This window comes from Sturnira hondurensis, unplaced genomic scaffold (genome assembly GCF_014824575.4).
Source record: "Sturnira hondurensis isolate 20B ecotype Veracruz unplaced genomic scaffold, ASM1482457v3 Scaffold0001872, whole genome shotgun sequence".
NCBI lineage: Eukaryota > Metazoa > Chordata > Mammalia > Chiroptera > Phyllostomidae > Sturnira > Sturnira hondurensis.
Genome location: NW_028074503.1, coordinates 9601217 through 9625477, shown reverse-complemented (window position 1 = coordinate 9625477; position 24261 = coordinate 9601217). Strand labels below are relative to the sequence as shown.

The following is a 24261-nucleotide window of genomic DNA, read 5'->3' as shown; positions in this document are numbered from 1 at the left end:
CCCCATATAATCCGGATGTTGGAATGTTTAAAGATGTCCTGGAGGTTCCTAAGCGTCTCCTCATTTTTTTGAATTCTCATTTCTTCATTCCTTTCTGGTGGGATGTTTTGTTCTTCCTTCTGGTCCATTCCATTGATTTGAGTCCCAGTTTCCTTTCCATCGCTATTGGTTTCCTGGACATCTCCCTTCGTTTCAATTAGTTTAGCCTTCATATGTTCCTCTGATTTGTGACTATAATCCACCAGTTCTGTGAGCATCCTGATAAACAGTGTCTTGAATTGTGCTTCAAGGCTGGCAATTTCTCGGTCGCTGAGAGTTATCGGCTCTGGGACTTTGAGTTCTTCTTCTTTTGGGGCTGTTCGTGCCTGTTACGTATCAGGATCGGAGCCCTAAGTCTTCACCGGAGCAGGGCAACTAAGTCTCGGGGTTTGTGACGCTGTCTGTGGGGGCGGGGTCAAAGAGGAGCTATGGTGTCCCGTCTGCCGTCTCCTGCCGCGGCCCCCACAGGTGCGGCAGCTGCCACCATCACCAGGCCCACGTGTTTTGTCCCACTGCACCCGAGTGTGCCACCACCGTCAGCCCTCGCCCCCTGGGGCCTGCGTGGTCCGTCTCACTGTGCGAGAATGTGCGACTGCAGTCAGTCTGCCCCACACCCTGACTGGGTCCAGGCCACTTGCGTGCCCAGGTTGGGGGATCTGTCCTGACTGACCCTGCTCTGCTGCTGGCTCTGCTGCTGGCTCTGCCCCTCTTACCGTCCCCATTGAACGGTTAGTTGTAGTCGGACTTCCGTATAATTCAATTTTCTGTTTTTTGGCTGTGTCTTTGTTCTCCAAACCTTTGTTATATTCAAACTTGGTTGTGGGAGAAGGCACAGTGTTTCCACCTATGCCTCCATCTTGGCAGAAGTCCATTTGCCCCTTTTTTAATTGGGTTGTTTGTGTTCCTTGAGTGGAGTCATGTGAGTTCTTTATATATTTTGGAGATCAAACCCTTGTCCATTGTATCATTGGCAAATATGTTCTCCCATACAGTTGGGGCCCTTTTCATTTTGCTGATGTTTTCTTTATACATGCGGAGGCTTTTTATTTTGATGAAGTCCCATTTATTTATTCTTTCCTTTATGTCCCTTGCTCTTACAGGATATATCAGCGAAAATATTGCTGTGTGAACTGAGATTTTCCTGGCTATGTTCTCCTCTAGGACTTTTATAGCATCACAACTTATATTTTAAGTCTTTTATCTATCTGGATTTTATTTTTATGTATGGTATAAGTTAGTGGTCAAATTTCATTTCACATATCTGACCAGGTGTCTCAATACCATTTATTGAAGAGGCTATTTTTACCTTAATTTATGCTTCTGCCCCCTTTGTCAAATATTAACTGACCATAGAGACTTGGGTTTATTTCTGGGCTCTCTATTCTGTTCCGTTGATCTATATGTCTGTTCTTTGCCAGTACCAGACTGTTTTGATTACTGTGGCCTTGTGATATAGTTTGATATCAGGTATTGTGATCCCTCCTACTTTGTTGTCTCTCAAAATTGCTGTGGCTATTGCGACTGCTTATTGTTCTATATAAATTTTTGAAATGTTTGTTCTATATCTGTGAAATATACCATTGGTACTTTAATAGGGGTTGTGTTGAATCTATAAATTGCTTTAGGTAATATGGACATTTTAATGGTGTTAATTCTTCCAGTCCATGAACACAGTATATGCTTCCATTTATTTGTGTGTTTTTTTTAATTTCCTTCCTCAGCATTGTGTAGTTTTCTGAGTACAAATCTTTTACATCCTTGGATGGGTTATTATTTTTATTTATATCATAAAGACTTATTATTGCAACTAAGATTTTTATTGCAACTTTATTTTATTATTTTTGTTTTAGTTGAAGAGGAACTAGATTAGATACTGAACAAAAAGACTGATCATTTTTTTCTGTTTTTTTTCCTAGTCAGGTGAAGAGGGTGCATTTAAACTAAGCAAGGTAAATGCATGTGAGACAATAGTACTGGCATCCTGACTTTCAGGTGTGAGACGCACTGGAAGGTTTTAAGAACTGAAGTTGTATAGTATTCTAGGGAGTTTTTAAAGACAAATATATTAAGATTTTTTATTTGTCTCAAGGTGCAAGCCACTCGACATCTGCAATTTGCTTCTTGTATTGACCACTGCGTGACTACTGGGGTTACCAGTAGTTAGGCACCCAGGATTGCCAAGGCAGATTTAGTTCCTGCCCTCAGAGAGCTTACCTTCTAGCACAAAAATTCAGGGTATTATCTGCAAGGTTTATCCTTTTGCTTCTTCTTCTTTTTCATTTTTCATTCTCGTCTGTATTTCTCTAATGCAAAGTGTTTTATTTCAGTTTTATGCAAATGGCTTCACATCCAATACCGCGGGCAGTTCGGGCCAGGGAATTTGCGGCACCATGGGATCAGGCATGAAAAATGGAGGGCAAGAGACCATCGAAATGATGAAAGGACACCAGACCTTGGAGTCATGCCAGGGGGCCAGGCATCATCCCACGCTGGAGTTGTGCAAAGGCGGTGGACAGCACACCCTGGACCCCTGCAGGGGTGGCCACGTAGAGAGAGACAACTGCAGATCCTCGTACTCCGAGTGGCGTAATTTCACTCAGGCCCACCTTGGTGAAGTGAGTTTCCCTGAGGGTCCTACAGGTCTATTGTGATTTCTTTTCAGCTTTCTAAATGATTATAATTTAATGCCTTTATTTTGAATTATTAGTTTACTAGTTGGAAAATTCTTTTCCTTGATTTTGATTTAGTCATATTCAGATGTGAAGTGGACCTTTCCCTCACACGCTGTTAGCCTTTTAGTTCTTACTGAAATAATGTGAGATATTTCTCTCATGATATTTTTTGTTAATATGTCCCACCTGACAAGTCGAATCTTGGAAATCAAAAATGCCACACCAGACGATTCCAGTCTGTACAGTCACTGTGCAAACCCAAAAAGATCTGAACCCGCATCAATGTGGGATCAGTTTAAGGGATGCATTTCACTTTAGACATAGTTTTGAAAGGGAAAGTAATGGCTAAAAATGATACCTGTGTGCTTGAGTCACATGTATGGCTTTTAGAAACATGCTATATGGTGAATTTACAGTGTGATTTATGATACAGACCAATCATATGCATTTTTTATATATAGGAATCCATTAGAGGACACACTCTGATTAAAAATTTAACAATCAAAGGTAAATCAAAGCCATCATTTTTATGTTAGTAAGTTCTGGTGTTTAAAATCACGATAATAAAACATGTGGTGTTTCCCCCCTTGGCAGAAGGTGCAGTTGTGTAATCAGGGCGATAATCACGAGCACGCCCAGGACTACATCCTGCCGTACAACTACGAAGGCAAAGGATCCATGGCCGGTTCCTTAGGCTGTTGCAGTGAACGGCAAGAGGAAGATGGGCTTGAATTTTTGGATCATTTGGAACCCAAATTTAGGACGCTAGCAGAAGCATGCATAAAGCGATGAGTGTGCCCCAATACGTTTACAGAAGCCAGTGACTTTATCACCATTTCTTTCTTTTTTTTAATTAAACGTCATTAAAAAAAAGAAGACACTGTGCATGGGACTGCCCCCTTGTTTTGGTGGGATATCTTTAGAGAAATGCACATTTACTGAGAAACGCTGTAAGTGCACATATTCCCAGTTCTTAATGTAGTTTTCAATGACTTATCTTCCACTCAAGGAGACCCTCAGAAATAGGAATATTAAGGAAGTCTGCATTATTGTTTACATTTGGGTTTGATACCAGCAGCCAGTCTATAAGGCAATCGAGTATAGACTGTTGTTGTTGTTGTGTGCTATATAAAACCTGGCACTGAACCTCTGTTTCTTCTGTTCCTCACTTTGTCAGCAAAATTTAAGTTCAAAAAAGGCTTTAGGAGTCTATTTTTAATACTGTAAAGTTTTAGTCTCTCCTCCCTCCCTCCCCTCTCCTCTCCCGCTCTCTTCCACCTCCTCCCTCCCTCCTCCTCCCTTTCTTTCTCTCCCTCTCCCCCTCTCCTTTTCATTTCTCTCTCCCCGTGCCTTTCTCTCTTCTTTGTTTTTTAAAATTCTTACTTCGGTTGGAAAATGGAAATATTTTTTAAAACCATCTCTTTTTTCTTCTCTTAAAAAGTGAGTTATTCTGTTTCCGTTTTATGTGAGGGCGTGTATTCTTGGTTTCCCTTAAACATCGATGTACTGTTGACTTTATTGTATCAAATATGTTGATGTTTGCTTCATTGTCTATTCAACAAAGAACCTTTAATATTGCCTTTGAAATTTTAGAAATGTGGGATTATTTTAAATCAGTTGCAACATTCTATGTTAACAAAAGGAATAGTATAATTAAAATTGGGATGTGGCTATTTTGTATATAGTAGAATATTTATAGTTCATATCTTTAATACAAGGATATAGTTTATACATGTGACATAGTGATGGTTTTTAAAATAAGCTTTGAAATATAGGGATTGTGAAAGTTGTCTAAAACAGCTATTTTGTAACATTTTAGGTGACATGGCTAGTCATACCTTTGTGTTTGTAAAGTTATTTTTTAATATTTTAAAGTTACAGTTTTTAACAAGGTAGAGCAAATTATTTTAAATTTTGAGACCATAAGATAAAATTAAACTTAATAGTCAGCCAAATTCCAGGCCAGTTTTCATGGCTGGTTTTAGTTCATGAATTTTCTATATATGCTAATTATGGACATTTGAAATATATTTCTGATATCTATGATTACTAGTAATATGCCTTATTATAAGGTTGACTTATAACAATTATTTTTAAGGATTAATATTGGATAATTATTCAATAATCAATTTATCTTTTCAATAGTTTCATTACTGCTCAGTCAAATACACTATTTCTCAGTTATTATTAATAAATTATGTACAGACTTCTTGTATAGTACTGGTTATGAAAAAGTAAATCAAGTAGTTTTTAAAAATTAGTTTGAGATTGTTAATCATGGTTGTGATATGAGCTTATGAGATTTTATTTTCTTACTGAGAGTCTATTTGGAATCCTGTTGTATATTTTTTAGAATCTTAAAGTTTGATTTGATCCATTGTTATAATTTCTCTGTTCTAAAAATTGTGATGTTATGGGATATTGGTTAAGTTGCATAATTTCTGTTGTGTCTGGTTTGTTGTGTGTTGTTTCTGGTTTGTTTTCTATTATAAAATGGGGAATAATAATAGAAATCCTTTCCTAGGATGACTGTAAGACATTTGAATAAAAATGGGTTTTAAGCATGTAAGTTACTCAGAGTGAGATGCACTCAAAAGACACTTCTAATAATACTAAATGATTTCAAGTAAGTAACATGTACAACCTACTTCATATTAAGAAAATAAGATAATGAGAAGGGTTTTTTTTAAATTTTAGAATATTTGTCAATTGAGAATGTATCTCATCATAATGTTCACTTGGCTGGGAATCATATATTTGATGGTTCAGAACATACATTACAAAGGTTGCTGAAGCTTCTATAAAGGATTGCCTAGTTTGAAATACTGTGAAACTAATTAGATAGAAGCATCTCCACTTCTTAAAATGGGCACTAGTTCTAAGGCCCTATAAAAATAGACATATATAAGATCCCTTCTGTCAAGCTCTTCCTGAGCTGTTCTCCCAGCCGTCCTGCTGGGAAATTGCTCAGAGGCAAGCAATTACTTGCTTGGGAGTTGAAGTCTCTTTGACAGTTACCATTGTAACACTAAGCACAGACTCTGGAAAGAGTCCCTTGATGCTAACTCCTCACTCTACCCTACTAGATGTGGGATTTCAGAAGTCACATTTGAGTCTAGTGCCTTCACTTGTATGACCTGCTTGAGAGGTTTGGAGGAGTCTGCTCCATAGAGTTGTCAAAGTTCAGAGTTCCATTCATGAAAGCGAGTTGGCACAGAGTTAGCACTCAATATACAAGGAGGACCCCAAACAGCAGAGATTTATGTATAAAAAATTGTGTATTCTTACATGTTTAAACTTCAGTCACCTTCAAAGTACTCTCCGATTGATGTAGTACACCTATTGAGACATTTTTTTTCCATTGCTCAAAACAGTTTTTGAACTCATCAATTTCAATGCCTTACCACTGAACACTCAGTGTGGGTGGGTTGGTGTGCTCATAAATTACCCATTATGATGAAATGGGCAAATGCACTGAAAGGGTCTTCAAAAAATTAACTGAAACTGAAGCAGACTTTCACAACAATGCCAGCTGCTACACTGTACAGATGAGTTCCTAGAACACTCACCTAACGAGGAAAGCCTGTGCTGTAAGGGGCCTGCCCTCCAGAAGATTATTCCATTTTTTTGAGTCCCTCCTTGTATGTAAGTGAGTTGCTACTACTGTATAAGAGGACACTGTAGTTGGGAATGATAGGTCTAGTCTCCACTTTGCTTTACAGCTGATGTCATACAATGACATTGCATTCATCTTTCCCAAAAGCTTGACCAGTATTTTACTGTGATTGCCTTTGGGAACTTCATGGCTTATAATAGCTTTCAGGTCTCTCATTCCTGGCATTCAGGAAGCTACATCTTATTCATGGCCCACAGATCACTATGATAAACCTGGAGAGTTAAAGGAGCAGCTGGTAAAATTCCTAATGAGCCATATATTGCCTTGGGAGGCAAACAGGAATCAGACTCTTAGACTTTTGCCCTAAGAAATGGATGGTGCTGTCTCAACAGGAAGAAAGCAAGGGGGATCTGCTGTTAGTTCAGTGCAGCCTGTGTTTGGAATCTCCCTGTAATCATCTTCTGCTTCTGTTTTTTTCTTTTTAAATTCCCTGAGTCAGCCCCTTAGGTAGCAACATCCTGAGAACAGAATCCTTTTCCCTGTATGTGCTTAGAGCCATCATATTTTCAACCTCCTTGAATAAATGAAGTTCCTGGAGGTTACACAATACCTATGTAGATCTACCTACAGCTTTTACTCGGTGCTATGAGATCCATTATTCCCCTAGTACTTTGAACTTGTTATGCAAAAACACAAACATGTTACCATAGCACATCAGGTTCTCTTTTGTTTTCTATATAAATAGTCTCCTAATAACATAGGCTTGAAACAGAATTCTCAATTCTTTTCTCTTTTTGCATAGCACATTCTATTTGTTGCTCCAAGCTGCCCAACTTTTTGAGAGTTTTAAATACAATTTCATCCATTATTTTTTTTTTTGCACATGGTCATTTATTTAATGCCTTCCCAGTATAGCCATGTAAGGCTGGTATGAGAAGGGTTCGGGATGAATCAGCTGCTCATCCACCCACATACTCCAGTATGTGGAGGACAAGACATAGTATAGCTTTGAGTGGATGTGTGTGCAATAGGCCAGCACCTGTAAAACATCACATGATACCTGGCAGGTGATACCTGGCACATAACAAGTGCTCGTAAAAAAATTCCAGATAATGCAAAAGAACTGGAAAATTCAAGTAAGTGAAGGTGTGTTTCTGCTACTCCCAAGCCAAGTGTTCATGACCATGAGGAGTACCCAACTTTATCTGTCCTCCACCCCTCTCTTCATAAGTAAGTTTCTGCAGCCAGTATCCCAGTCAAAACCCCCAGCATCGTTCAACTGCCACAGCGTTTATGCCTCCAATCTCTTCCCACCTTCCAACTGCCATCAAACAACAGATACGGTCATGGTATTTTCCTGCCTAAGGGCCCTTCATGGTTTCAGAATATATTTGAAAGGCAAAACCACACTTGAATACTGATCTTCCTATGCCCCTCCACACTTTCTGTGTTGCTGCTGATGAGGCCTCCGTTTGCAATGTCCTTACTCACTTGTTATTCACTTCTTTCTTTATAAAAATATGACTTTTTGAAGATGTAGTTCAAACACTATCTCCTCTAGTCATAGTCATTTATGTATCTAGCACAGCAATTTTCAACCTTTTTCATTTCATGGCACACATCCTAATTAAAATTCTGTATCACACCAAATATACATTTTTGCTGATCTGACAAAAAATAGGTATAATTTTGATTCATTTACCCCCCGACAGCTATTGTATTGGCTGTTATCATTTTTTTATTTGATAGTCTAAAGGGAAAGAGGTCAGTGCCCCTGACTAAAATTGCATGTTTTAAAAATTCTTGTGGCACACTGGTTGAAAAATCATTGGTCTAGAGCACATTGGTATACAATTTTGGCTTATAGGTTTATGTATGTTTGCGTGTGTGTGTCTGTATATGGGTACATTTGTATATGTTTGTGTGTGTTTCTTTTCATAAGGGAAGTTTACTGAGGACAAAGAAAGGTGTTCATATTTGCGTGTCAGTGGAAATCTGTGCATTTTGATGAGTTTCATTGTATTGCCCAAGTTGCAAAGAAGAAAAAGAAAAAATAACAAATTCTTATTTGATTCTTTGCACACTACATTTCTTTCTTTCCCTTGACATAAAATTTTCATTGTAGACAGACATAAGGTGCATTAGATTCAGCACTGAAATATTTTTTTCAACAGAGACATTGAATGCAGAGAACATCAAACATTTGCACTCACAGCTTAGTGCAAGAAAGGGAGGTGGTGAAGTTATGTAATCCCGAAAATTCCTCTCTTCTGCATCCTAACATAACCATTAAAAGAAAAGAGGCAACCAGCAGAAACTTCTCCCTTGGGGTGATGGAGATGGCAGATCCTGCTGGGATCTTGTGCTTCACTCCTTACCCCAAACAATGGCACGACCTTCTTGCAACCCACTGTACCGCACTGAAATGTAAGTCCCAAAGGTTTTGTCCACCTTTGTCCCCTTGTGTGCCCAGCACACAGAACAGTAGACCATCAGTTTGTTACATGAACAGATGAATGAATTCACAAACTTATTAGCTACCTGATCAAAATTAGACTGTAGCTTTATGAAGAGGCACTTATTCCTCAATGTGGAACTCACTGACCAATGCGAAAATCATGTTTGTGGTGGTTGGCCATGTCAACAATTTCCAACAGTGCAGTAAAAATCATTTCTACTACATGGCCACTTAGTAATAATTACCTGAGGTAAAACAATGGAGTCATTTATGTTTTAGGCATTCAAGAAACCATTCTTAAGGGTTTGTTAAGCCCACGTTAATGATAAAGGGTTGAAAGTTAAGTCTTGACTCTGGAAGTGTCCTTAGAAATGAGACGACAAGAAAGGTGGTGCAGATCCAAAAGCTTCCTCCTGGTTAGACTGGGAGACCATTCTGCAACCTGACACTTCGGTGCGTTATTCATGGACCTTTTTTTCACTCATCAGTTTTCATTAGTGTTTGTGTATTTAATGTGTGGCCCAAGACAACTCTTCTTCCACTGTGGCCCAGAGATGCTGAAAGGTTGGACACCCTGTTGTAATGTCTGAGAACCATTAGTTGGGATTTGTAACAGGGTTTATGTCATTGTTTGGAAGTTTATGAAACTGAATTTTTTTTAGTTTACTTCTTCATATAAGATATATTAAGTAAAATAACAGAAATGTACTAAAGAATTAAAACACTGATTAGTAAAATTCCACTTTCAATAGATTAGCCAGTTCAGAACATATATGGTACTCCAGGGTTCCTACCACACAGGTGAACTGGAAGCACAGCCTTAATTAAGGTGGGACCTTGGGATCAGCATACTTAGTAAACACTCAATAAAAAAGTTTGCCACATAAATGCAGCTGGCCAGTAAGACACATACAGATTATGCCCCATGTATTCCAAAAACAAATCAAGATTGTCAAAGCTCCAGAGAGAAATGGGATTAGGGAGGTCAACACGGAGGGCAACAGGCGACTGTTCATAAGGCGCAGCTGCTTGGCAGTACTGTGCTGTCACATGGAAGCTTCGTGAGGCAGGTGACAGGCTCCCGGTGGGACTATGGGGGCCAGGATTTCAGAGGGGCCTATGAAACAGGGAAGGGATGGGGGAAGTGTGGGGTGGGGGAAAAGTGAAGACTTTTCACTGTAAAGAGTATTCCCGCGTGAAAGATGACCAACTAGGCAATTTCTAAAATCGTAGAGAATACTCTTTACAGTGAAATACATAAAAGGAATTTATCCTCAGCAAATAAAATAATGGTGCAAATATTTCACACATATGCAAAGATGCTTATTTCTGGGGCATTAAATNGTGGAAGCTCCGTGAGGCAGGTGACAGGCTCCCGGTGGGACCATGGGGGCCAGGATTTCAGAGGGGCCTATGAAACAGGGAAGGGATGGGGCAAGTGTGGGGTGGGGGAAAAGTGAAGACTTTTCACTGTAAAGAGTATTCCCGCGTGAAAGATGACCAACTAGGCAATTTCTAAAATCGTAGAGAATACTCTTTACAGTGAAATACATAAAAGGAATTTATCCTCAGCAAATAAAATAATGGTGCAAATATTTCACACATATGCAAAGATGCTTATTTCTGGGGCATTAAATATGTGGATAATGGGAAATAAACTAAATGTCCCATCATAGGAAAGTAAATGGTTTACAATACATTATTGTGATCCAATGCACCTTAACTGAGGGGAATGGATGTAATGATCAAGGGCATCCAGAAAAATAGGGATCCTAATTGCAGCTTTATTCTCACTCCCAGAAGGACCTTGCTTGGTAAGTCACAGAAGCCTCAGATTTCTTACATATAAAATGAGGGCAAACTAGGGTAAATGAGATGAATAAAGGGTCTTAGCTTTATGGTTGGCTCATCATTATATAAATGGTAGCCGTTATTATTGTGATAATGATAATAAAATATCACCTAATCACTTTATAAGAAAAAGCATAAAATATAGTATAATCCCAAATTTACGTAAATGTAAGACTGTGTATAATGAAATACTAAATGGTGATCTCTGGGTGACTGACATATTTTTTTCATTATATGTTTCCATTTTATGATGAACATTTATTGTTTATAAAATCAGGAAGAAATTAACATAATAAAATAAAGGGCAAAATAAAAACAATCTTACAGATATTTTAAGGCGTTTGAAGAAAAATCTTTTTATTTTAGCTTTACTGTGTTAAGTATAAAATGAACACAATATATTTTGAGTAAATAAAAATATAAAACTAAAACGAGAGAAAATATTGTATCTCATATTATTATAATTGAGTGCACTTGTGTACTGTGGTCTTATAGTTTTATTTAACACACTTAGGGTTTGTCATCAGTGAAATCTGTAATCAATTTACTAGAATAATCAATTTGCTGGAAATGCCAGATGAAATATTTCAAAGAATATTTGCATGAGTGCAAGTGTGAACCAAGTAAATTGTTTATTTTTTAACAAAACAAGCTGCTCCCTACTTCTGTCATAGACACGATCAAGGTTAATCTTTGTACAATGAATACCATGCAAAGTCTCCGTTAGTTTTTAAACACTGTGGCATTATAGTCTGGTCCCGAGGCTGAACTTTCTTATTTTTAATGAAAAATAACAGTCATTTTCTAATTTTGATGTATCCTAATCTCACAAAAGTTTTTGTGTACACATTAGTTCATTTAAATTCCTCTTTTGTGCATAACACATATAGAAATCTTATGAGAATACATGTCATTTTAAAAAATTCTACATAATACAAGTATTTCTAAAATTCTCCAAATAGTTCATTGATTCTTCACAAGCCTTCAGAAAATAAGTTCTTGGACAACAAAAGATTTGGATAATGTCCTAGAAACTAAAATAGGATTTAACTTACAGATACAGTTTTGTTTGCTATAATTATAATTTGGTGCACTATTTCTTCCAATAATAGTAATAATCTAAACTTTTCCTATATGTTTTAGTTTTAAGTAGAAAAAAAGAAAAACACTATTGATTTGGCTAATAGATTAATTTATCTCCATAACTTTTTAAAAGAAAAAATAAGCATTTAAAATTTTAGGTTTTTATTTTAACTTAGAACTCAGCTTTGTCTTTAGGTAAATCAAGTAATTCCTTCTTTGGTATATGTTTCTTCAATAAAATGAGAAGTTAGACCACATTAAATGTATAGTCCCTTTGTTATAATTTTTTTTTGATTCTATGTTAATTGAATATCAGTGAAATGGCCATTCAGTATTAGTAAAATAAACTTTCTCCAAGTCAAGATGTGTGGTGTTTAAGTTTGTGTGTCAGGCAAGGTAAGAGCAAGGGTAATTGGACTGGCCTGGTGCTAGGATCACGCCCACCTGAAGCTAATATCCTGTCTTTAAGGAACTAATGCCCAGGCTCCTGTCTCCCACCAGGGACTCTTCTCATGCTTCAATTTGTATCATATGTCTGGATATACACCCAAAACACAATTACTTAATAAGTTGCCTTTTGCTTTTTCTTTTCCCCCTGAGATCCTTTGAGAAAGTCTCCCATAGTATTTTTTGGCAATTTTTAAGTTTCTTACCCTATCACTTTTTTCATAGTCTTATTGACCTCATCATTTCTTTCCTTTCTCAGCTTAAATTTATTGATTCATTGCTTGACTCTATTTCACCATAGCCCTCAGCTTTCTTTCCCTTCTCCTTTGAAATCACTTGGTAAAACTCTGTCACTTAATATATCCCATTTACCACCTATTTTATTACTTTTACTTGAGCTCTGAAATATGGCTCAAAAGAAAAAACATTTAACCACACTGACAGTCCCTACATACAATTCCATCCTGTTATCTCATTTAAGGCCTTTTAAAACAGCCAATTGGTTGAGACACAAGCAATTAATTTGAGGGATAGCTACTTGCATTATTAATAAACAGAAACAGTAGTTGCATATTCCACACAGAAATAGTATTACTTGTGAAACTCTTGTCCCAGATTATATGCATGAATTGTGTACCAGCTCACAACATTAAAAATACTTCTTATTGTAGATTTAAATCAACAATTCAAACCACAGATACAGTCATTTAAAAATTTTATACCTGCTCTCTACTCAAATCTCTAATTCACCTTCCTCACTTAGCACATAACTTTGTATCTGATTTCAGTGCTAAATAGAAGCTGAAGAGAACTTCTTTATCTTCCTAGCACTTACTACAACAGACTACCGACAACTGCACTTTCTACTTGGACCTTCATCTTTTATAATAGGTGAACTTCCTCTGCTCCCACTTAAGGCAACCTCTCCATTAATACACTGGTTCCCATGACCTTTTACTTCCTCAAGATCTTTGTCTATGAAATTAAACTTGTGTCTTGTACATCTTTAATTATCCACTCTTATCTGGATCATTCCCATTAATAAGCAGAAATACTTAATAGAAGTAATAGTTAACATGTATATACTATATACTATAGTACTGTACTATATATTACACACTATATACTATATACATGTTAACTAGTGTATATAGTGCCATATCCCGTTATAAAAACTGTACATGTTAATTATTTTTATTCTTACTCAAAGTAGAAACTATCAGCCTCATTTTATGGATGAGAAAACTGAGGCCCAGAAATGTTAAATAACCAGCTGAGGGTAGCTGGACCAGGATGTGATAGAATGTGTATTTGAACTAGGTAAACTGATGCCAGACTTTATGTTCTTGACCGCTACACATTTGTTTCTTTCATGTGAAAACTCATTGATCTCAAGGTGTCTTTCAACTATTGCCTCATTTCTCTGGCTCTCTTTATAGAAAAACCTATACAACAGGGACCCAGATGATACTGTTACAGATGATCCACAGGACCACCAGGTTTCTGTTTGTTAAAGTGACGCTCCAGTGATTCCTCACTTTTTGGTATCCACATTATTGTGTAATCTCCTCCTCCAGAGCGAGGGCTGGACATGTGAGTTGCTTCAAGTTAACAGAACATAACAAAGGCGATGGGATGTCACTTCCGGGATGATGTTATAGGACATTCCATTTTAGCAGACTGGAGGAACAGGTTCTCCTTGCTGACCTGCAGCCTGCAGCCAAATTATGGAGGTCTGTGTGACAAAGAACAGGAATGGCCTCTAGAAACTGCAGGAGGCTGTGGACTTAAAGGTGGCCACCACCCAAAAGCCAGCAAAAAGTAGGCCCTCAGTTACACAGCCATAAAGAAATCTGCCGAGAATCTGAATGAGCTTGGAAGTGGATCCTTCCCCTGTTTCACCCCTAGAGGAAAATGCAGCTCAACCAACACCTCAATTGCAGCCTGGTCATACTGACAGAGAACACCTATCTAAAGCCATGCCCAAACATCTGACACACAAACACTGTAGATAGTGAATGCCTGTTGCTTTAAACTTCTCCGTTTGTGGTAGCTTAGAATTACTTGGTTATACGTTGTCTTTCCAGAACACAACTCTGAAGTGCAGTCTACCTCATTTCTTAGAGAGTCAACAGCAGGATCGAACCCGCCACATGAATCAACTCAATATTCCAGAGCACACCCTTTATTGACTTTCATGTTTTCCCGCTCTCACTTTTCCTGTTCTCTGATCCTGCCTCCAGGATTATCCCCTGATAGATTAGCTTCTCTCACACTCAAGTTTCAGACTCTGCTGTTAAGGAAACCAAAATGTGACAGGTACAAAGAGAAAATGACCTGAGAAGTCATGTCTGTCTTTATTTCCTTCTCACCTTGCCTAGTCTGTCTTTGGCTCTCAGCAATCATGACTCTTTCACCACTAAGCCAAGAACACTCACTTTCTCCTCATTGCCAATAACTTCTTCATATCCAATTCAATGACCAGTTTTCAGCCTAATTTTACTTGATTTTTCAAAAGCCTATGCCACAGTTAATTGCTTCCTTCTTGTCAACAAACTGTCTTCCCTTGGTTTATGGGACAGAGTGTCCTCCTCACTCATCACTCCTCCTTCATCTGGGAGAATCTGGTTCTTCTTTCCCTCTTGACATTTTGTGAATACATCAGGGATCTATCTTCACTCATTTTCTAGATTTTAGCTGTTAGTCTCAAAGTTTAAAAAATATATATATGTGTGTGTGTGTGTATGTGTATGTGTGTGTGTGTTTGAGATTATCTCAAATTTTACATGCACAATAAAAAACCTTAGTATCTTAACCCCAAAATTCCTTTCCCAATAGTCCTCATTCATTCAATCATTGATTTATTTACTCTGTTTGCACTGATGCTCGGTTCAAACTCCTTTGCAGGCATCCAAATTTTAAAGTTATATCACAAACCCAACTTTACCATTTGTTCTATCACTACATTTACAGGTTAAACTGCCATTAACTTTGGCCTGAACTACTGTATCTGCCAGCACTGCTCTCTACGATCTGTTTTCCTGTAGTGATTTATAAAATCCATAAATCAGATCTTGTCTCCTCCTCGAAGTTTGTTCCGTGGCTTCTTATGAACAAGTGGGATTAAAATAAAAACTAAACTTTTGACAAGGACTATGAGATTTAAAAAAAAATTGTTGCTTCTTTTTACCATTTCATGTGCCAGCGCCCCTCACTCAACTCCAGAACTGCTTGACTTGTCTCTGTTCTCTGAACACACTGAGCTTGTTCTGACTTCCAGGCTTCTGCACTTGCTGTTCCCTCAGGCTGGAACATTTTTCCTCCCGATCATCGGTCCCCTCCACCATGCAGGTCTCCAGCCAAAGTTCACATCTAAGGAAATTTTCCCACATAGCCTCAATGAAATAAATACTCACTTCTCAGGCCGTTTAAACTAGCTTGGATGTCAGAACTGTTTGGCCTTCTGAAAGGGTTTTTTGGATGAACGAAAGCCTGTGGCCTCAGGAATCCTGCCCTCACCACGTCAGTCGTCTGTGGTGTAAGACCATTCACATGGTCTCAGTTGAGAAGGTGGGATGGAAAGGCAAAAAGTCAGTAAAGCATGAGCTAAAGGAAAAGATTCAAACTCTAAAACAAAAGCAAAACCCATAACCTCCAGATAGAGATGAGTAGAGCTATCTCAAAGAAATTTAGGGTTTTGTTTCAACACTGGCATAAATTCCTGATTAATATCATGTTGCACGCAGTACTTTGTATGAAGAAATGGAAGCGCTTACCTTTTTCTTAAGTTTACTGGGAATGATGCTAAAAGCCTTACAAGATAGCTTTACTGTCTAAATGGGAAAAGAGTACCAAAATAATAGGGGGCTTCTTACTCTCTCTCTCTTTTTAGACAGAGGGGAAGAGAGGAAGATTAACATCAGTGTGTGGTTGCCTCTCACACACTCCCAACTGGGGACCTGGCCCACAACCTGGGCATGTGCCCTGACTGGGAATCAAACCAGCAACCCTTTGGTTTGAAGGCTGGCCCTCAATTCACTGAGCCACACCAGCCAGGACTCTTTCTCTTTTTTTTAATGGCTGTGGATATCAAAGTAAATTGTAAGAACTGTATCTCTTGTAAGCAGAGGAGAATCTAATTAACATAGTTTATCTGGAAATCATTTGAAACACCAAGCCCAAGAGTTAAAATAAATATTCTTATCTTTGAGATGGGAAAGCAGAACCATTGGAAGCTTACTAGCCACAAATATTTCACCAAGGACAAGAAACATCTAGGTTTGAATGGATGTGTGAGAGAAATACTTCCTTGATACACGCTCTCACTGGAATTTACTTAAATCAAGGGAGAAACTTTGAAATCAAGAATAAAAGAGTCCAGATAAAAACAGTCAATGAGGGGCCAGAAACTACGGTATATTTCATTATGCTCACCATGTACGTAGCCTTAAGACCATCTTTTCTTACAAAGATGCTGCAATGAGTTTTAAAGAAATGGGGGGTGGAGATGTTACTTCTAACTCAAAATAAAACATGAAAAATAAGAACCTGCATCTTAGGAAACCCCAAGGCCTGAATTCCTTCAAAACTTATCACAGTTTCATGGGTTTTATAATCATATTTCTGGGTGAATAAGGGGACTTCTAGAAGGAATTGAGAAGAATAAGTTAGAGGTCATCGATCAAACTTGGAGAAAAACCTGGCATATTCCTGGTTAACTGCCATAGAGCAGTACATCTCTCTGTGAACATTATGAGTTTGGAAACAATCACTGGGAGAGCTGGTGGGGAAAGGCTCAGACCACCTTAATTCTTCTGTATTCTCATCCCTTTTCAGTATCTCTCTGGAGCAAGAAGACCTCATTTTTAGTGTTCTGGATGAGAAAGGAAACATTGAGATTGGGTCACACCAGTGTCAATTGTTTCGGGATTCTTACAGAGAAAGGCAGATCACCATAAGGGAGAAGAAATGCCCATAGCCACATCCATGTGCTTGTCATTCTTAATTTTAGTTTCTTTTGGTCCCTCCATTCTAGGGTGGTAGCGGGGAGGCAGTGGTCTCCAGTCTCTGCTAGACTTTTGGAACAGTACAGTGGTTGAGGCCAGATAATTCATCACTAGATGGTCTAGTGGCTTCTCCAGATAATATATGATCACTACTTAATGTTGTCTTGAGTGGGAAATAACTTTTCTGGTACATGCCTACATTCTTACTAAGAATACAATTAGCACCTCATTTGAAAAAAATGTTCGAGCAGAATCCATGTAGTAGGGTTGCTTAGTAGAACAGGCATCAGACGCATGCAAGCTAATGCCAGACCTTGTCAATCAGGGAAGTGTATAGCTTACTATAACACTGAAAGGCAAACGTAAGGTACTTGAAAGCAATGTAAGAATAGAACCAATTGTCGAGGCATTGGCCTGCTCAACAGCTGGTTGGAGGAAAGCCACTTCCCGTCTAATAATAGAAGGGCTTGGTAACAAGCAGGCTGAAAAGTCAAGATGAATAAATATTGAATAAATAATAAATATGAATAAGTCATAAATATAAATAAACAAATAATATTTGTGAATATGTAATTAATGGTCGGTAGGATCATTAATACAAATAAATGAATACATGTGGAGTTAAGTACTTTAATGCCCATGAGGAACTGGTGGGAAAAGCTGCTTCTTTAGTTCTGAGCTAGTCCATAGGCATTTCAGCTGCAGGAGTTGCCACTTCCCAAGCTGATGGGGAGGGAAGGCCCTCCTGAAGTTCTGGGAAAAAGGTGGCTGATGAGGCAGTGACTCAGAGAATGACGTGGGGATAAATGACACCTGGGATCTGGAAGTCATCCCACTCATACCTGCAGCCTTCATGCTTGAGCAGTGCCCTCTGTACAGACAGCTGCACACATGAGCGCCTGGGGACATGAGGACATTCAGGACAAACGGCAGCCTCGCCCAGTGGGAGGGGACCTTCATCTGAAGGAAGCCCAAGTGAAGGATTATGAGATGATTCCAAAATGAGAAGGACTGAGAATGTACCCTGTGTCAGGGCTTTGTCATCCTGCTTTTAAGGAGTTATCACTCACACAACAACCTTTTATTGTGGGTGTGGAAATCACTATTTCTTCCAGCCCTGGAGAAGTCACTTGGAGACCATTCCTCCCCTCTTAAAAGGCCTACTGGTAGAAGAGACAATACTTGTAAGGGCACCAGAAGATTTTAGAGGAGGAAGAGGAAAACCGCTGTAACAGTTCTGAAAGCATTAATTAACAGGGAGAGACTGCAAGGGAACTTTTCTGAGCCTGACACACCCTATGTGGATTAGACTGTGGCCTAGTGTTACTTCAATTGAATAATTCTAAATTTGAGAAACGTGTCTGAATTTGGTATGAGCATTACCAAGGCTGCAGTGCAAGGCCATACCTCTGTCACTGAGAGTGAATTTTCTCCTGAAGGGAACAGATGGTCCCTCTGCCAATCACTCTGGGCAGAAATTAATCATAGCGTGAGAACTGAGGACCTAGCCCAGAAAAGGAGGAAGGAGAAACTTCTTTTTCTTGAGAAGCCAGGTGTCATTTTGGTTTCAGCTGGAGGTTCTCTGTGTTGTCTGGATCACTTCCATAAGGGTGGAAGTAGACCTAGGTAGGGCACTTCCCATGGGGAGACAAGAGAGGACAAAGGCAAAGATTCTAGGGCGGCTTTTGCTCTGGGCAGTGATGCAGTGTTATAGGTTAGTCTTGACTTCAACATTCTGTTATCTCCAAGTTTTCAGTGGTCCTTTAAAATGACCGGAAAGTCATGGCTATTCTCAGTGGTGCTTTGGGAAATTAGCGGAGAGCCCCTTGTCACATTTTGGGAAGGCAATCCAGGGAGAGGAGGGTCCCTCCTGGAGGCCAGAGTGGCGCTAGCAGAGGAGGCCCCAAGAGGAGGAACGCAGTGGCTGGGAAGGGCGAACTGAGGCCAAGCATAAGGGAAGAGCCCTCTCCGAAAGCGCAAATGCATTGACATCGAAGGCGACTAGTTTCTAAAATCTGCAAGGGCTTCTGGCATCTGATTTCACACCCACGCAGTGCTCCTCACTGTTATTCCAAGTAATGTGTTTGATTACTGTTTATTACTCACTCTACTTATCCTAAATATTCTGAAAGTGATTTTGAGTCAACTTCTTATATAAGAACTTATTTTGTGCCACAAGGACTATTCAAACCAGTCTTTTGCTTGGTTCTAAGCTTATTTTCATTTCTAGAAAATTGGTCCAAACATCATATAGTGGCTCTGGTTGTATTTCTTAGGTGTGTTGGAGGAGACTCACACTTGCCCTATCACTGCGCATGTACGTCGCAGAGGTGAGTAAATGGGTAAGGCCAGCACCTGTTGACATTGGCACTCATTCGCGTAAGGCACCTTGGCTCAGTGGGCCAGGAGTCAGCAACCGCCACCTAGGGTCATTCTCCTTTCCGAGGCCAGAGCTTCCTCCTAGGAACAGAGAACTCCTCTTCATGATCTCAAGTTTGCTTTCTACTGGAAATTTTACAGTTCACCTAGATTCCTGAAGTTTTGTACCTCCACATAAAATCACTTCCCATTTTTGATCTTTTATTATGGTTGCTCTTACCCTTTAAACTAAGAAAATCACAGGGGAGAATAATTTCTTCCAATTTTTAAAAAAACATTTTCTTTAAAAAAAAAAATTTATTTATTTATTTATTTTTAGAGAGAGGGGAAGGGAAGGAGAAAGAGTGGGAGAGAAACATCAATGTGTGGTTGCCTCTCATGTGTTCCCCACTGGGGACCTGGCCTGCAACCCAGGCATATGCCCTGGACTGGGAATCGAACCAGCGACCCTTTGCTTCACGGGCCTGTGCTCAATCAACTGAGCTACACTGGCCAGGGCCCAATTTTTAAACATAATTAGTGGCATCAAAGGACTTTGTATTTTGGGGGATAGGGTATTAAAATTAAGACATTTCAGAAAAACTTTTATATGCTTTATGATGCCCCATAATAATTTAAAATTAATCCCAGGTTTAACTATATTCAAAGTAAAGCTCATATTTTAAATAAATTTGCAGCAAACTCATTTTAAATTATTATTTAAAACAATGATAAAACACAGGAAAAATAAAAGTATTTAAATTTATCTCCAAGTCATATATGTGATAATTATGACTACCTATAAGGATGCTTCTCTAATTTAGGTATTCTAAAAATCATTGCTTTTTATTAACACTTCGACTAATATTCTCATGATAGACAAGTAAATTCTATAACACAGAAAATTTTAAGATAATTACTAGTACTATATCCAGCTACTATTCAGTATTTATACTGTACTTAGAATTTTGCAATATAAATGAAAAATACCCCAATATTATTACAGTATTTCTAGAATAGGTTTTGATAACTTTTGCTTTTTAACGGCTAAAAAATGAAAGCTCAGCATAGAGTCAGTAGGCTTAATCTCAGTTACACAACAGATAAAACAGGCAGATGATAGTTATCTTAGAGTTCTAGTCACCTGGAGAACAGTAATAATCAGGTCAGAGTCACTCTAGTAGATAAATTTAAAGTTACCGAGAGCTAGAATGAAGACAAACATTCCAAAGAGTTTTATTCCTTAAGTATTAAGGTAAAACAAAAAGTATCAAAGTAGCAAAGCTTAAACAGGTTCATTAATGAAATCAAGTTCATTAGCTCACCAAAAGTAATAATTCCGTAACCGGAGTTACTAACCCTTTTTATAGATGGAGTGGATGATCTTTCATGTTTTTCAGGATAAAATCTCACTACTCTGCTGGTTTGTCGTGGGCCTGTTTTTCTACCCGGATTCCTAGCCACAGGAGTTTTGTCCGCTGGTCCTGGAATCATTTCTTTTTGTTTCCTCTGCGTAAAAAGTCCTCGTGAGACTCTCTGTAGCTTTGCTAGTGCTGTTGTTGCCTTTCCCTTCCTTTTTTCTCTGTTGGGTCTTACTCAAGGATTATGTCTCCTAGTTCAGAGGCTGACAGCCCAAAGTCAAAGTACTGGATGCTTTGGTTTTTAATGAGAGCCTTGTTCCTCCACTGCAGACAGACAGCTGACCTCTCTAGGTGTCCACACAGGAGACAGAGGGTGGGAAGAAGCAGGGGATGGGGGTGATGGGGGTGATGGACCAGGTCTCTGTTCTCTGGTGTCTCTTCTCATTAGGACACTAATCCCATCAGATCAGGACACACCAGTATGACCTCATTTAACTTTGATTACATTCTGATAGGCCGTTTCCAAATGCAGTCATATTGGGGGTTCAGGCTTCAACTTTTGCGTTTGAGGGAGCACAGTTTAGTTCCCAGTATCACTTCTGTTACGAGAAAGCCGCAATCCTCTTGTGTTCCTGAAGGCTGGTTGGGGCCGGAGGGGACTTTGAGAGGCTTTCCATCAGGTTGTGGGTGAAAGTGAAGGTGTGCAGCATGGGAGGTGAAAATGGTCAGAGTGGAGAGAAATCCAGAAAGCTCTGTCTGAGAATGGAAGAGCTTTTCCACGCAGAGGCCTCCAGAGGTGAGACAGAATCTCTGATGGGTGCCTTGAATACTTCAGAGATGGGACAGAAAAGCTGAACTTAATGTCTGAATCCCGAGCTGAGGCCTGTGAGTTTCAGGGAAGCTCAAGTATTTAGACAATGAGCCTACTGAAGTGACAAGGATGGGATGGCTGAAGGCCATGGCACCTTCCGGGATGAATCTAGTTCAGTCGAGGGGTCTGACCTTGGACTGCACGTGGACTTTGAGGAGCAGCCACACATCTAAGAAGGAGCTCCTTCTGCGTGCAACGGATGAGGACCTAAAAGCCACAAATTGTAGTCTAGAGAGGCAAAAAGGACTATGCCCCTAGTGTTGCAAGCTACCTGTCTATTAAAAAGTTTAGCATACTGGTCATGATGATTGTCTTTATTCCATCTCAGAACTGGACTTGTTTTGGGCAGGACGTGTGGTTTGTATATTTCCTTTCCTCTGGCCCCTTACATTGCCTGGGTGACTCTGGGCCCTGGCACGTGTTTGTTGAATGAGATAATGGAAGAAAATAAAACGGCGTAAGCGTTGTTAAGAGAGTCAGGGTCCATGCACCTCTTGTGCCTCAGTTCTCAACAGCGGTTAAGTTGCTAAACCTGTTGTTGAACTGAGCTTAAGGAGGAGCCATCAACACCCTGGACCAATGATGGACACACAGGGACTTGACCTCCCCCTTATAGTTTCCACCTCCCCGGTTTTGGGTATTGGAACTAACCAGTCCTTGCTAACCTAGCCAGCAATCCTTCACTTGCATGAAAGAATGCCATTGTGTGGTTTCTGCCTTCATAAACCTGGCCTTACTTAGCTCTTTCCAGACCACTGTTTTGTTACCTGAATCTGCTTCTCTCAGGTTGCAACATTTTTTTTTTTTGCTTAAATACATGCTTTTTATTCTTTATTACAAGTTAAAGCCTTTTTTTTTTCTTGGTTGACAAATACTGAATATGTAAGCCTCCTTCAGATCAGAAGGTTTTGTGTAGTAGATTTGCCTTTTACCATAAGCTGAAGAATCACATCTCAGTGCAATCATCAAGTAATTACTAAGTCAATAATTTACATATAAGAAAATCATGTGTTTTTTTTCCCCCCGAAGGTTCATATAAGGCCACAAAAATGGACGCAGCTCTGAGTGTAATCACTCATGGTTTGGGTGATAAAAATGGCCCGCAGAGTTTCTTTTACTTGGTTTTAGTTTTTGGTATACCAAAAGCCAGCTTCTTCATGACACTTAGGATAATTTTCCTTCTGTTATCATGCTAGGCAAATTTGGAAAGAATACATATATTTTTCGTTAACCAGGAGACATTTTCCAGAACTTCATTAGGAGTTGGAGGAGGAGGATCAGTGTTCATGGCATTCAGGAGCGCCTCTGTCCGGACAGGGATCCCTGCAGGCGGATTTGGGTCCTGCAGGGGGAATGAGAAGTGCAGCGTCTGCAGGGAGGACGCCTGTGAAGATCCGGGCGGCGAGGACCGCGCCAGAGGAGGCGGGGCCGCAGCGCCCGGGGGTTAGAGGAGGGGCGTGGGAGAGCCAGCAGGGACCCGATGGTGAGACCGCTTTCCCGTGAGGCCGGCGCTTGGCTCGGGCGCCGGGAAGCGGATGAGCAGGCTCAGGCACCTCCCCAGCGACTCCAGCAGTGATAAAACTTGAGAAATAACAAGGAGGGGCGACTCGGTGTCTCCTGGGTCCAATCCCGTCTCAGAAACGATCAGGTTCCCAGGAAATTAAGGCTGAAGGAGGCTGAGGTGACCGACATACCTCCTCCACCGCTTCTCCTTCCCGGGCTCTCGGCTCTCGGCTTCCCGACCCGCGCTGGGATGGCAGGCGCGGGGTCCCGGAGCTCCCTGCGCGGAGCCCTCTGCAGGCTGCTGCTGACCCTCGTGGTGAGTGGGGGCCCGAGCAGGCACGGAGCAGGCAGCCGGCGGGAACCGAGGTGGGGAAGAGGGAGGGTCTGCCCTGGGCCCCGCCGCGGGAGTGGTAGGGAGCGAAGTAGAGGGTCACACCGGAAGATGTAACCCGCTCTTTAGCTCAGTCTTGGAGGTAAGGGTGAGCCCAGATTCGGGCCCGGAGGGGTGAGGATAGAAAACGCCCTTTGAAAGGAAGACTGGGGACTGAACTTTTTGTTTGGGACACCGCGTTCGACTGGTTGAATCACTCGGCTCGCGCTCCCTGTTTGCTGCGCTCGGGGCGCACGGCTTCGCTCCTCGCCAGGGGGCTGAGGTTCGCACTACTCCCCTGGCTCCCGGGCTGGTGATGGTGGCTGGGACGCGTTTGGATGAAGAGAGTGGAAGGGTATTTGATTAGGTGTGTCAAGATTCCGGAGTGAGCAAAATACAGACGTGAGATGGAGTTCCAGGGCCGTCCCCTATTCTAGGGTCATCTCGAACGGGAACATTTGTGCTTAGAGGCGTTGAAACCAAGCTTCTGTGTCCTGGCAAGGAGTTACCTCTGCAAAACGGCCCGCAGGTTTTGTGTCCCCAAAGGTTATTCAGCAGCTCACTTATCCACCTCCTAGAGCCACCCGATGTGGGTCTCGCAGTGTGCCTGGGGCGCGAGGTGGTGG

The 24261-nt window shown here is 40.3% G+C and overlaps 2 protein-coding genes across 4 annotated transcripts in view; both read left to right on the top strand.

The window, feature by feature from the left end:
* Nucleotides 1-3901, top strand: part of DSC2 (desmocollin 2) — a 35495-nt gene extending 31594 nt beyond the window's left edge. Inside the window, exons 15-17 of one of the 2 annotated variants that reach the window (XM_037032415.1) lie at nt 2367-2654; nt 3173-3218; nt 3306-3424. In XM_037032415.1, the coding sequence (XP_036888310.1) occupies nt 2367-2654; nt 3173-3218; nt 3306-3322 (351 nt within the window). In that variant the 3' untranslated portion in view covers nt 3323-3424. Of the gene's footprint in view, nt 1-2366; nt 2655-3172; nt 3219-3305 lie in introns of both variants that reach the window. The other variant, XM_037032413.1, reaches the window with a different exon arrangement.
* Nucleotides 3902-23189: 19288 nt separating this feature from the next.
* DSC3 (desmocollin 3) overlaps nt 23190-24261 on the top strand; it is a 48662-nt gene continuing 47590 nt past the window's right edge. For both annotated transcript variants that reach the window (XM_037032408.1, XM_037032411.1), the window contains exon 1: nt 23190-23581. In XM_037032408.1, the coding sequence (XP_036888303.1) occupies nt 23516-23581 (66 nt within the window). In that variant the 5' untranslated portion in view covers nt 23190-23515. The remainder of the gene's footprint in view (nt 23582-24261) is intronic.